Below are 14,236 nucleotides of genomic sequence, written 5' to 3' on the forward strand. Positions count from 1 at the left end.
ACATCTTCAGCGCTGGACTTTACATCTCCAGCGCTAGACTTTACATCTCTAGCGCTAGAATTTACATCTCCAGCGCTAGACTTTACACATCTTCAGCGCAGGACTTTAAAAGACACTTTATAATCTGTGTGAGACCAACAGGGCTCCGTAAATACGGACTCAGTCGAAATTGTTACTATAGAAAATATGACATCGATATGATTATTACAATAAATTCAATGTCTGAATGTTTTTTTTTTTTATTTTCTTAAAGGAAAATATGCCGAGAACTGTAAATGTGTGTTGTTAGCACTTGGTTGAAAATAAAAAAAATACTACTACTTCACGGATATTCACGTGCTAAAAAACCGCATTCCTAATATAAATTTTACCGCCGTCAATCAAAATTCACCTTAAAAATTCAACAATGTTCACAATTGTGTCAAAGGTGGCAATGCCGCTACAGCCAGATTATTAAACAAAAATACACGTTGACATATTATTATGTGGCATGGGTTTTGTTCATTGCTAAAGGCCGTACGGTGACCTTTAGTTGTTAACTTCTATGTCATTTGGTATCTGGTGGAGAATTGTGTCATTTGCAATCCTACTAAATCTTCTTATCTTTATATTTAAAAAAAAAACAGGGTTTCATAGTCGTAGTAAACAATATCTTAAGCAAGCACCACTGAAAAATAAAACATAGACGCTACTCTCGAAAAAAAACCTCAACTAAACATACAACAAACATATCAATTTACACAGCAAGGTGATTCGTGTCACATTCCTTATATATGATGTTTGAGCAACAGAATCATGATAGCATCCGTCAAATTTTCGAAGTCATGGTTTCATTTATTTTCAATTTAATTTAAGAACTCTTGGTTCTTTAGCAGCCTTCTTCTTTCAATGAAATACTGATAGGGAAGTTAGACCCGTAATGCCATATCAGTTGGGAGATATTTAGTCAATAGGCAAGTTCTGTTAAATCCTATTTCTTTTATGTCACTAACCAGTCGACGTGTTATTAGCGACCTGTTTTCTCGGTTTTAGATATTTAGATATCAGAATGTTTGTCCGCTCTGTAAATTTACCGGTTGTATTCCCAATTATGATATTTTGACTGAGTATTAATTTGCATTTGGAGATCATGCGATTTCCTCATTTTTTTTGTTACCTTGATTTGTATATTCTTAATCAGTTTATGAGATTTGAAAAATTGCTAAACTACTGTTGCCTAAATTTTAGCTTTAATGAGTGAATAATGTTAAGTCCATTGCAGTTAACAAATGTAACCTTTTTTCATCAATATGCTTAGGTTGTATAAACGTCTAGAACTCATTGACACTAGAACCAATGAGGTGAACGAATTCTTACAAGGAAATATTACCTTAACATGCTTAATCTGATTTGTTTCTTCAGTTCCAATAGGATACCAAATAGGTTTTCCTGTTTAGAAATTCAACCTTCAATAGACATTTTTTTCTTTATATACCAGGAAAGTATTATTCATAAGTAACAAATAAAAAACAATGACCAAAAGAAGAAAAAAATCAAAACAAATAACCGTCTTGAAATTAAAAAAAAGATTGAGCAACAGGAATGCAACTAAAACTTGGAGGTAAACTCACAGAAAGGCGAGACCCACTTTCAAACAAATGAAACATATCCGTGGTAATCAGCTGTTACACATATAACACAATAACAGTATCATGATGGCGTCCGTAAAATTATTGAAGCGATGATTCATTAGAAGCAATCGTCTCTCAAGGAAATCCTAATAGGAAAGTAAGCCCTGGAAGGTGTCCATCGGCTGTGCAGAAAGTAACTTTACACTATTCCGTCCAATCTGATTTGGGGATGTTCAAGGCAAGTGTTGCGAAAATGCCATGCGCTTTGTACGTTGAATAAATCCATCAAAAACTAATCGGACAGGTTCTGTTTTACCTATTGTATAGATAATTAAGCTATATGTCTGTCTTTACTTAATAAGGACATATTTCGTGTGAAGTATTAGCAGGTAACTTCTATGGTAACATGTGTGTACAAATATACTAGCTTCTTTTTAGTTTACCAGTAAACGTAGTTGACTACCTGGCTTCGTCGGCCGGTAGGAGCCTTGCTAAAAGGTATGTTCCTTTTGTTATTTGTGATATTTGCATATATACATATGCAGCAACGACCGGTCAGAAAGTGAATAGTAAATCCAATATCCATGTTTGTAGAATGTAACGTTCTATGCACATTAAAGAACCTTACAACCTTTAGCCAAAAATACAATTGGTAACAAAAAATGAAGTCGTGAAAGATACCAGGCTTATGATTTAGTACGCCAGACGTGCGTTTAGTCTACACAATTCAGTAAGACTCATCAATAGCGCTCGAACAAAGCAGTTGGAAAGCCAAATCAAATTGCAGAGCGCAGAAAACAAAAACTTCCAAAAAGTTATGCCAAATTAGACTACGGTCAAACCTTAGTGTTTCAAATGATTGTAAAAAATGAAAAACAACACATTATAAATTCCATGCGTCCGAAGCTTTTCATCAGGAACGCTCAAAGCCGAATATTTGAAAGCCAAGAATGTATAAGAACCGAAACAGTTGAAGAGCTATATGACCAAAAAGGACCTACAAAAAATAGCCTAATCCATCTAAGGTCAACTTTGCCTGAGGGAGTTGAAGCCTTAGTTTCCTTATCATTTCAAAATTTATTAACGGACAATTTTAGAAAGGTTTGTTATACCGAAGTACTGACTACTGAGCTGATGATACCCTCGGGGACTGTAAAGTTTTATGAACAGGAAATTTACAGAAAATGAAAATATCACCACTTATTTTGTGCGTCCGAAGCGGTCGGTAATTTGAAAAAGAACTATAATTCTATAATACCTTATCGCCGATAATGACTTATGATATCATCGGATTTTCGAACCTCGACAGTTGATGACCCCAATTTGCTCAGCGTTAAGTTTGTCAGTAAATTTATTATTTTGTGGACTCCGACTCTTTCAGTTAGCTTGGTTTCGTCTAATTTTTAAATATTGTATGTATTGCAACACATTAGACATGGTTAAAGGAGACGTGACACGATTTAAATTTTTTTTTTTTTTTATTAAATTGATAAATATTAGTCTTAAAACATATTTTGTACAATTTTGCTAGTCAAAACCTGATCAATCGGCATTTTTTAGGTCAAAGAATCCAGCGCTTGTCATAATGAATGATTTTTAATTAGATAATGATCACGTGATCGTGCTTACGTCAGTGGTTACAAGCTGGGAAAATGTCTCATACTGTGGTAACAATCCGATCGATATTGTCTGAAAGATCGTCGTTGTTGGACTTTTCGCAAGAAGAATTAATATCCTTTTTGCGTGAACCCCTGAGGGTTCACGCATATTTATTAGTTAGAAATATAGTCTATGGAGGAATATTCGGAAGCTAAATTATTGTTCATTCGGAACACCTATTCATCTTATCTGTATTAGCTTCCTGCAATAAGAGCACCACCATACGGTGTATCTAAGATATTTAAAACATGGCAATAAAGAATTTTCACAGATCGCTAATTCACTTATCTGATATATGATAATAAACAATCTATAGATCCTTTTCAAACATGTATATTTATTGTAAAGCTACATTTTATGCATTGCAAGGGTTTACTGACTTGGGCAAAGTTGACAGTTGTACCCTTTGATAAACAAGTGAAAGTTAAATGGTCAAGATTTAATTATAACGACCTATGGTATCAAACATCTGTGTCTAGATATTCACAGATAGATATTTTAAAATAGTGCTTTGGTTTCTACATAATGAGTTGTTATAGCTATAGTGGGCTTTTGGGATTTGATTTGTAACAATAAAATCATTATGCACACTTGTCATTTTGACAAATCAGATAAACAAAAATCTGTTTCAAATGAAAATAAAACAAGTAAAATAAAGACTGTTCGTTGATATACATTTTTACAACTTTTACTGTTTCCTTTTTACAGTATTCTCTATCAATTAAGTTATCTTGTAAGTTAATTAAATGTTTATTTAATTCATTGATGTCACTATTATTTCAGTGACCGCTGCAGAAAGTCTTGACTCGTTCAAGAGACTACTGCATGCACATTAAATTTCAAGTCCCATGTTTTTATTTGCACCATGTATAAATGTTATGTACAGCACAAATTATTTCCTTTCTGTTAAAATCATTTTTGGACTTGTTAAGTATGCATGCAAGCGCACACCAAACAGTGACAGGATAGTCAACCAAATGACGGTGGTCACATAGTGGTAGAAGTCGAAATTTCTTATATTATTCGCACATTGTAATGTTCTTAAATATATGTGTATTTTGGATGTGCACTATAGTGATTGGTAAATATTGATACGTTTCTGTGTTTTTAATATATGTGACTTAACATCAAGAATTCCATTATTATGGAATCGTTCACTTTTGTAAACTTCGGTATCTAAATAGAGGGTGGTAAAAGGAAGGGTCTGAACACGGAAACACGTGAAATAACAAATCGCAAAAATGTTGCACGGAGAAAAAAAACACTCTGGAAAAACGAAGCCATGCAAGGAAAAATTCGTAAGGGTTCCGCGGAACCCAGTGTCTCGCCTACTTCTGCTGTTTATCACGGGCTCAACAAAAATGAGGAAAAAAATTAATAAAAATATTCCTCTCTATACTATCTTTTGATTGTAAGTAGCTTCTGTCCAAGTTTGGTAAAAATCCAGGATAGTTTATGAATCTAATAAATGTTTTAAATAAAAACTTAAACTGTTATGTAAAATAAGTGTTAACTGGAAGAAAAACTAAGTCCATTTATAAGTAAAATACGGAAAAAATGGAACAAAATTTTAACAAAATTTCCTTTTAGATACTAGCTTTTAATCATAAACAAGCTTCTGTCCAAGTTTGGTACAAATTCAGGATAGTTTAAGAAAGTTGTTAAAATTTTAAAAACTTTAACCACAGAGTGAATGTAATGTTAACTGGCAGAAAAACTAAGTCCATTTATAAGTAAAATACGGAAAAAATGGAATTTTTTTTTTACAAAATTTACTTCTGGATACTATCTTATGATCACAAACAAGCTTCTTTCCAAGTTTGGTACAAATTCAGGATAGTTTAAGAAAGTTATTAAAATTTCAAAAACTTTAACCACAGAGTGAATGTAATGTTTCCTGGCAGAAAAACTAAGTCCATTTATAAGTAAAATACGGAAAAAATGGAAATTTTTTTTTACAAAATTTACTTCTGGATACTATCTTATGATCACAAACAAGCTTCTTTCCAAGATTGGTACAAATCCAAGATAGTTTAAGAAAGTTATTAAAATTTCAAAAACTTTAACCACAGAGTGAATGTGATGTTTCCTGGCAGAAAAACTAAGTCCATTTATAAGTAAAATACGGAAAAAATGGAATTTTTTTTTTACAAAATTTACTTTTGAATATTATCTTATGATCATAAAAAAGCTTCTGTCCCAGTTTGGTAGAAATCCAGGGTAGTTTATGAAAGTTATTAAAATTTCAAAAACTTTAACCACAGAGTGAATATTTGTGGACGCCGCCGACGACAACGACGACGACGACGACGACGACGCCGACGGAATGTAGGATCGCTATGTCTCGCTTTTTCGACAAAAGTCGAAGGCTCGACAATAAAATCGTAAATATTAAGGAAAAAAGTACCAACAGTTATTACTCAGCCGTTCTTGGAGATCATGCAGTCATTATAAATGGACATGGCGACCCTGCATGTGGTCACCTTTTAGCGTCCGTTAGTTGCATCCGATTTATCATAGTAATATAATAGGCTATCAATAAATATCTTGGGACCAGTTAATTAGTTAATAATTTAAAACAACATTTGGGCTGACTTTGAATTAGTCCCGGTTTACTTTTTAATCAGGCAAATGCGGGACAAGCACGAGAAAATAAGAGTACCGACACGAAACACGGAAAATAATTAAGGGAAAACACGAAGCACGCACATCGAACCAAACACGAGAAAACGAGAAATAAAACGTCGAAACACGGAAACACGTGAAATAAAAAGGCCGAAAACGCTGCACGAAAATAACCCTTTACCACCCTCTAAATAGGCCATACTAGATGTCGACACCTCATATTAGAACTTAAGTAGATGGTAAATTTCGTTTGCAAGGTTAAAGAAATCTTCAACTTGCTCTAATTTGTCTGTGAAGATCATAAAACCGTCATCCCTATTGATAGTGTAATTTGATGTTTTCTCTCCATTGGAACTTATCTAAGATTTTAATGAGTACAAATTAATAAGCCTGGTTGGTACGCTCCTATAATGTGTTTGTATAACAGTCCATTAAACTTAAATTCATTGTTTCTAAGAATTAATTTAACAAATGCATTTAAATCTATTTGTTGAGAATCTTTAAAGTATATTCTCCTGTGTGTCGATAAATTCTAATGCATTGATAACAATTTTTTCTAAATTGTCAATGATCATATTTGTCTACATTGACGTACATCATAGGCAATAAGAATGCATACTTTTTTTACCTCGTGTGACTCTATTTTATTAATGAAATTTTTTGTATCTTGAATGTAAAAGTTATGCCTCTTCAATAATTGGATGTTGGATGTGTACTAATTGATAATTTAGTCTTAGATGCATGATTTTTTTAATTAGTTGTTAGTGGCTTTGAACTAGCTGTCAGTAACTGCGAGTACTCTCACATCTGTGCTTAGTGTCTATTTGTTGTTGGGATATACAAGTACCCGGCCACGTCCACTCTGTGTAGTATCTCTGTTTGTATCCATCTGATGAGTTAAGCCTTTTTCAACTGATTTTTATAGTTCGTTCTTATGTTGTACTGTAACACCACTGTCCGAGGTTAGGGGGAGGGTTGGGATCCCTCTAACATGTTTAACCCCGCCACATTCTGTATGTATGTGCCTGTCCCAAGTCAGGAGCCTGTATTCAGTGGTTGTCGTTTGTTGATGTGTTACATATTTGTTTTTCGTTCATTTTTTGTACATAAATTAGGCCGTTAGTTTTCTCGTTTGAATTGTTTTACATTTGTTATTTCGGGGCCTTTTATGGCTGACTATGCGGTATGGGCTTTGCTCATTGTTGAAAGCCGTACGGTGACCTATAGTTGTTAATTTCTGTGTCATTTGGTCTCTTGTGGAGAGTTGTCTCATTGGCAATCATTACACATCTTCTTTTTTATATTTATAATTAGATCAAGTAAGTATCTCTCGCGGGAGAGTTACACTTATTGATGATTGGTCGGTAACGAACATTAATGTGTCCTGCTAGCTGACCAGTTCGCAATGCCTCATTACTTATTTCTAGATTAATTTAATGAATTTTTGGAAGAAGGTACATGTGTCCTCCATGTTTTGAATTATTATTATTCTTTAAGAAATTATACGTCTGGGAATCTTTTTTTTCCTCTCCTTGCTTTAAATTTAACACTTCTCTCAACATGCCAAAATTGTAATGATTTATAATAAAAAGAAAATATTATCCTCCACACACATGGCCAAGATAACACTGATATATAATTTCTTATTCAGTTGAATTAATAATTAGAATAAAAAAGTTCTAAGGTTCACGTATTGTCTTTTTTTTTTTAAAAGCAACTTGTCTTGGTTATTTTCCACTCACAATGGCTCAAATTGATGAGGTCAATTGTCTTTGTAGTTTGTCAGTAATCGGGAAAAGTGCTTTCAATACCGTCCATAGTGTATCGACTTCGTCATATAGGTTTGTCTGATGAATAAATTTAATAAACCGCTTTCCTCATTTTTTATTTATTCAAATAAAACTACTTTTAATCATGATTCAAAATATAAATTTTATTATTGATGATCAAATTGTTCTTTTTTCTTTCTGTTACGGTAATGTTATAATTATGTGTGCGCCCGAAGCAGAAAGAAAAGAAAAAAACGACAGTAAAAGTAAAATTATGCGTTCGCAAAGGGTACGTTTTTTGTTTTGTTTTGGTTAACCAAAAGTTATGCATATATTTTTTTTGGTTGGAAACCATTCATCACGCCAATGATTTGTATAGTGACAAATCCTTTATCACATTTTTTCTGCATTAGGATATTCAATTAACAATGTTATTACGTTCCCCCTTTTTATGTAAACAATTCAATTCAATATTTTATTTACGTCTCACCTTATGTATAAAATTTAACAATACAAAACATTTATTGGAGGCTGTTGTATTAGTAATTAAATTTTGAAACCTATAGCATACTTGACCAGGTGAAAGGTAAGAAGGCACCTGTAGTGTGATTTGGTCGCGTGTTATGTTATTTACCTTGAACTACTGTAGTCTTATGTTGAAATAATTAATATAGTTCTTCTTCCGTTAATACCCATATATCAGAACCTCATATTATTCTCATAATAATAATAACAAGAAATAGTAAAGTGCAATACCACACGACAGAGCCGATGGCAGGTTTAATTACCATTTAATAATATATTACATATACAGAATCCTAAACATCTTTATAATGTCCTCATATAAATATGTAAATAGTTCAATGAACACAAACACTTATGTAAAGGGAACAAATCTCTTAATGCATGATACAAAAATCTGAAATAACGAGTATTAAAAAATTAACGTGACCGATCGAGTAGACCCTGTCGTGCCGAATGATTTAACCGCCAAATCACATAAAACACATAACCTAAAAACGCCACCTATAGGCAGACAATTCAGAAGAAAATAATTTCATTCTAATTCTTAAAATCAACCGATTGAAATTATATTTATATTACACTTCTAAAGTATGCAATTCCATCCAAACCCTTATAAATCTAACTTCAAATTTAAGGAATTACACAAAGTAAATTAAAGTTCACACATTTCCACCCTTCTCTTCCAAATATCATTTAGCAATCAATTTGTTTATTGCAACCAGCAAAATGCTTGAGTCCAGGAAAATATTCACAACTTAATATTTCTTCAAAAAGGGGTCATTTGAATAGATGTTAAATTTTCAATCGTACTGAGCATGAAAATGTTTACATGTTACATACTTCAGTCTTCGAATACATGAATTATGTATTATTTGTATTTGGCTTTGATCTAGCTTACATTATTTGTGCGTTATCTCTATTGTTTTTACGTTAGTGGTTTCTGTACTTCGTACCGATCTTTTGAGTTAGACTGGTTTTTATAGTTCTTATGTACTGCTGTAAGACCGCTATCACACGTTTGGAAGGGGGGGGGGGGGGGGGGGGTAGGCGCTCACAAACATATATCCCCCCACCGACACATTGTGAATGTGTCTGTCTCAAATCAGGAGCATGTATATCAGTGGTTCAGGTCTGTCAAATTTTTTCTGCAGAAATTATTTTGTTATAAATAAGTTAGTTTTATCGCTAAAATTGTTTCACATTTTCATGTTGAGAACTTTTATAGCCGAATATACGGTATGAAGTTATAGACTTGCAAGGAAGCATACAGGAATATTACTTTTCCATCTCAAGAAGTCAATTAAAAAAATGCATCTGTTATAAACCTTTTTATATCTGCATATTCTTAAAAGCAATAAAAATAAGATCTATATACAGGTTGTCTATAATGCGCATATATGTGTGTAGAACGGTAAATTATTTTTCATGTGTGTTGGTTGTTATTGTATTTTTGTTGTTTGAATTTTTTGTTGTTTTTTTGTAGTGTTTAAAAATTTACGGTCGTATTTTCTAACAAATTAACAAAAATTAAAAAGGAAAAATATAGCAAAGTGAAATTATATTGAATACACGATATTCAAAATTAAATAAATGAATTCTAAAATAAGGTTTATTTTTAGTTCAGGTTAATGACCTTTCTTCGTGTAAAATTTCCATATCAGGATGTTTAAATGAAGTAGAGTATGGAGTCCTTTGATAAATTGAAAAGCGTTCTTATGTCATTTACAGGGAAAGTCTGTACCGAAAAGGATATTGATCTAGCACTCGGGCTACTGGATTCCATCCAAGTCTATACCAAAACTCTGGAAAAAAAGGGAACCTTACGTTATATCGACGAGAATGATCTGGACCCAAAATGGACAGAGATTGGGTCTGGTCATTTTGGATACGTATACGCCAGTAGATATGGAGGATCGAAGGTTGCTGTAAAAATATTTAAAGAAGAATCAAAATCAAAGATTCGAGAGGGAAAGATACTGCAGGACTTGAGCCATGAAAATATCATAGCATTTCGAGGAATTGGATATATGTCAAAAACAAAAGCGGAAGAAATAGATGTACGTGTAAGTGAAGAAAACGAGGGTGAAATGATGTTTCTAGTCATGGAGTATATTGATCAAAATCTATTAAAGTATGTAGATGGGATGAGAGTCCATGAAAGAAAAGGACTACGCGACGATATGGTTTGGAATATTGGACAGCAGATCATTAGTGCATTGGACTATCTTCACAACTTGAATATTGCTCATCGAGATCTTAAACCGGATAACATTCTTCTGGAGGTAGGACCGAGGAGAATCGTCGTAAAACTGGCAGACTTTGGGCTTGCAACGGACGGCAATCAAATAAACACCAATCCTCAACGAGATAATAAAAAAATGTCTTCAGGGATGAGTGGGTCCAGAGCAAGCTCCAGTTCCAGCGTTGCAAATGTAAGATGGGGTGCACCTGAAGTATTTCAAGAAACTTTGGGTCGTGTATGGTCATTTGAAGATTATAAAAATGCGGATATATATTGCTTTGGGAATGTTTTAACATTTATGCTGACCGGTGAGCGACCTTATAGTAAAATATCTACAAAAACACTGGTAGACTACAAGGATCCAACGGACAACATATCAATTCCAGATTTGCCCAAAACTTTAACTGGTAATTTGAAAGATGTGATTCCAAGGTGCCATCTAGATATCCCAAAGGAGAGGCCTACAGCCGAAAACATATTGAAAGATTACTTCAGTTCGGAAAATAATCCATATCTCTTGCAGACACACCCGGAAACTGAAGCAGAATTCTTTAGTTGTGGCTTCATGGATAGGACAGATATATTTGTTGCTGACTCGTGTACTGACAAGGAGGCGTCACAAATGGGTTTTTACGAATCTGGAATAAGACCTACCGGATACGACCATTGGGATTTAAATTGTCTCATTGAAGTAGAAAAAGTTCCATATCGAGACAGACCAGTTGAATGGTCACTTGAGGAAGACTATATAGATAATTTGGAAGAATTTCAAAAAATGACAAAAAACAAAGTAATTGATAACAACCCTACTGTAGCTTTGAAGGGGTTGACATTTGCAAGACCCGGTGAAGAAGAAAATCAACTTATTGAATTCAAATTTAAGGAATCTGATTATGTTCATCACAGGGCTATGAGAAAAATATGGATTGATTTTTCAAATCAGCAGAAGATTTGGGAGCTTCCCTCAAAGTCAGACGTGCATCCATATTTTAGTAACACGTTCGGTCTGCATGTGGCAGTCCTTACAGATGAAGGCCCTGACAAACCACAAAAATTTTTATTTCCACGTCGTGCACAAAGAGAGGGAATGGCTGCACCGGGAAAATTCACTTGTGGTGCCGTCGAAAGTGCATCTAAACCGGACTACAAGATACACAAAGGTAAAACGTGTGTTGATTTAGTCAATACTGCAGCACGTGGACTGAAAGAAGAACTTGGGCTAGAACTTTCAGGGAGTGACTTAGATGCTATTTGCTTGACCACGGTATACTTAAAATTTGACACCCATGAATGGGGACTATGTGGTTTTGTCGATTTGAAAGACGAAAGAATAGATCCAAAGCACAGAATAAGTGCTAATAGTTTGAAAGATATATTTAGCACTGGACCAAAAGACAAATTTGAACACCAAACGCTAACGTTTATAGATTTCAATTTAAAAACGATGGTTGAGTTCGTTTTTAATAACCATGAAAACTTCGCAAGCTCTGCTAAACTCGTTGTTGTGAAAGTTTTGCAAGCTTTCTATGGATGGCAACGAGTACAACAAGAGTTTGAAATTATGCGCTATGGTAAATAGAAATTTTAATTTGATTAAGTATATTTCAATATACTTGCGTTTTAATGTATATAAAAATGTGGAAAAATAATCTTCTTATAACACTTTTTCTAATTTTAGTAAAAATATCATCAAATAGAAATTTTCGTACCTGTAAAATAAATTGTTCATTGTAGATATGTTTTATTCCTCTATTCAAACGTTACACAATTGGCTCAGTGGGTCTTTTAGCAAAGTTTACAGACGGGTGATGACAACACACATACCAATATTGTTGACCAATCATGTATACTTACTAAGAAGAGTTAACAGCTCATCATGAACAATATCCATTATCAATTTTGTTTTCCCCAAGTAAAATAAAATGCTCCGCGGGGCGCAGCTTGATACGACCGCAGAGGTCGAACCCTGAACAGTTGGGGCAAATATGGTCACTACATTCAAGCTTGATACAGCTCTGAATTTGGATTGTGATTAAATATTTGACACAGAATGAATGTGGTCAAAGAACTGAAAAATTTGGAATTGGACTTTTACCTATTATGGTTCAATATCCAAAATCTAAATACACGGTTAGATTCAGCATATTCAAGTACACCAAAAATTTGTTGTATTTATCTATTAATGGACAATATTAGCTAGGTTTTTAAAGGGGTTCACTTTATCAAAAACAAAAATATATAAAGCATTCGGAAAATTAATTTATACAGAAAAAAAAACAAACCTACCATGAAGTTCTTCAAAACATTTACAAAAAAATGAAAAAAACAATTTTCAAAATATTATTCCTCATTAATACAAAATCTTTAAAAAATCTATAAAACTTCCTCTCATATTTTTTTTTCAAAATATCTTATAATAAACAGTAAATATCAAACTATATTTATACTTAATTTCTTCTCTAAAATTAAATTTGATCCTGTATCTATTTTTTGTGGAGCCTGCGACATAGCGATCCTATATTCCCTCGTTGGTGTCAGCATCGACAGCGTCAACATTTAGATTCAGTCTGTGTTTAAAGTCTTGTTAGACGTCAATAACTTTGTCAAACCTTCGTGGACTTTTATGAAATTTAGACAGAAGCTTGTTCATGACCAAAATACAGTATCCAGGGCAAAATTTTGAAAAATATTTATTTTCAATTTTCCGTATTTTACTGATAAATGGACTAAGTTTTGTTTACAGTTAACATTCAGATTCAATCTGGGGTTCAAGTTTACAGTCATCAATAACATTGTCAAACCTTCGTGTAATTTTATGAAATTCGGACAGAAGCTCGTTTATGAACAAAATACATTATCCAGAGCAAAATTTTGAAAATATTTATTTTCATTTTTCCATATTTCACTGATAAATGGACTTAGTGTGTTTTTATTACAGTTAACAAGTAGATACATTCAATACAGTCTGTAATTAAAGTTTGTTACACATCAATTACTTTGTCAAACCTTCATAGAATTTTATGAAACTTTGGCAAAAGCTTTTTTATGATTAAGAGATAATGTCTGAAGCAAACTTTTGAAACTATATATTTTTCATAGTTAGTTTTTTACAGTTAACATTTACAAACAGACAGTCTGGGATTAAATTTTTTCGACATGATACATTTGTAAACCTTCATGGATTTTTATGAAACTTGGACAGAAGCTAATCTTCAAGACCAAGAAATAGTATCTAAAGCAAAAGTTTTAATTTTTTTTTTAAATTCTGTATTTTACTGATAAATGGACTCACTTTTTAAGTCAACATTACACTTGTACACTGACAGCAGCAATTGCAAGCAAGACACAGGGTCCCGCGGAACCCCTTACGAATTTTATACTATGACTCTACTTACAAGTTCTTTTAATTGTGCAATACAGCTCTGAATTTCGATTGTGATTAAATATTTGACATAGCATAGTTACTGACACAGAATGAATGTGGTCTACGAACTTAAATATTTGTAATTGGACATTTACCTACTATGGTCCAATATCCAAAATATAATACATGGTTAGAATCAGCATATCAAAGAACCCCGAAAAAAACAATTTTTGATGAAATCAAACAAAAAAAAAGTATAATTTTGGACACTTTGGACCAATTTGATAACAGGGCCCAAATTCCAAAATCTAAATACACGATAAGTTTCAGCATATTAAAGAACCCCATATATTTAATTTTTTTTTAAATCATACAAAGTTTTAATTCGAACCCCAAATTAGGACCAACTTGAAAACTGGGGCCAAAATCTAAATACATGTTT

The 14,236-nt window shown here is 33.1% G+C and overlaps 1 protein-coding gene across 1 annotated transcript; it reads left to right on the top strand.

The window, feature by feature from the left end:
- The first annotated feature begins 9,854 nt into the window (after positions 1 to 9,854).
- LOC127704759 (uncharacterized) lies at positions 9,855 to 12,163 on the top strand. Its single transcript, XM_052208955.1, has one exon. It carries the CDS (start codon positions 9,871 to 9,873, stop codon positions 12,007 to 12,009), a length of 2,139 nt encoding a protein of 712 aa, XP_052064915.1. The 5' UTR covers positions 9,855 to 9,870; the 3' UTR covers positions 12,010 to 12,163.
- Positions 12,164 to 14,236: the final 2,073 nt, after the last annotated feature.

Source organism: Mytilus californianus, unplaced genomic scaffold, assembly GCF_021869535.1.
Source record: "Mytilus californianus isolate M0D057914Y unplaced genomic scaffold, xbMytCali1.0.p SCAF_6, whole genome shotgun sequence".
In the NCBI taxonomy this organism is placed as follows: Eukaryota; Metazoa; Mollusca; class Bivalvia; order Mytilida; family Mytilidae; genus Mytilus; species Mytilus californianus.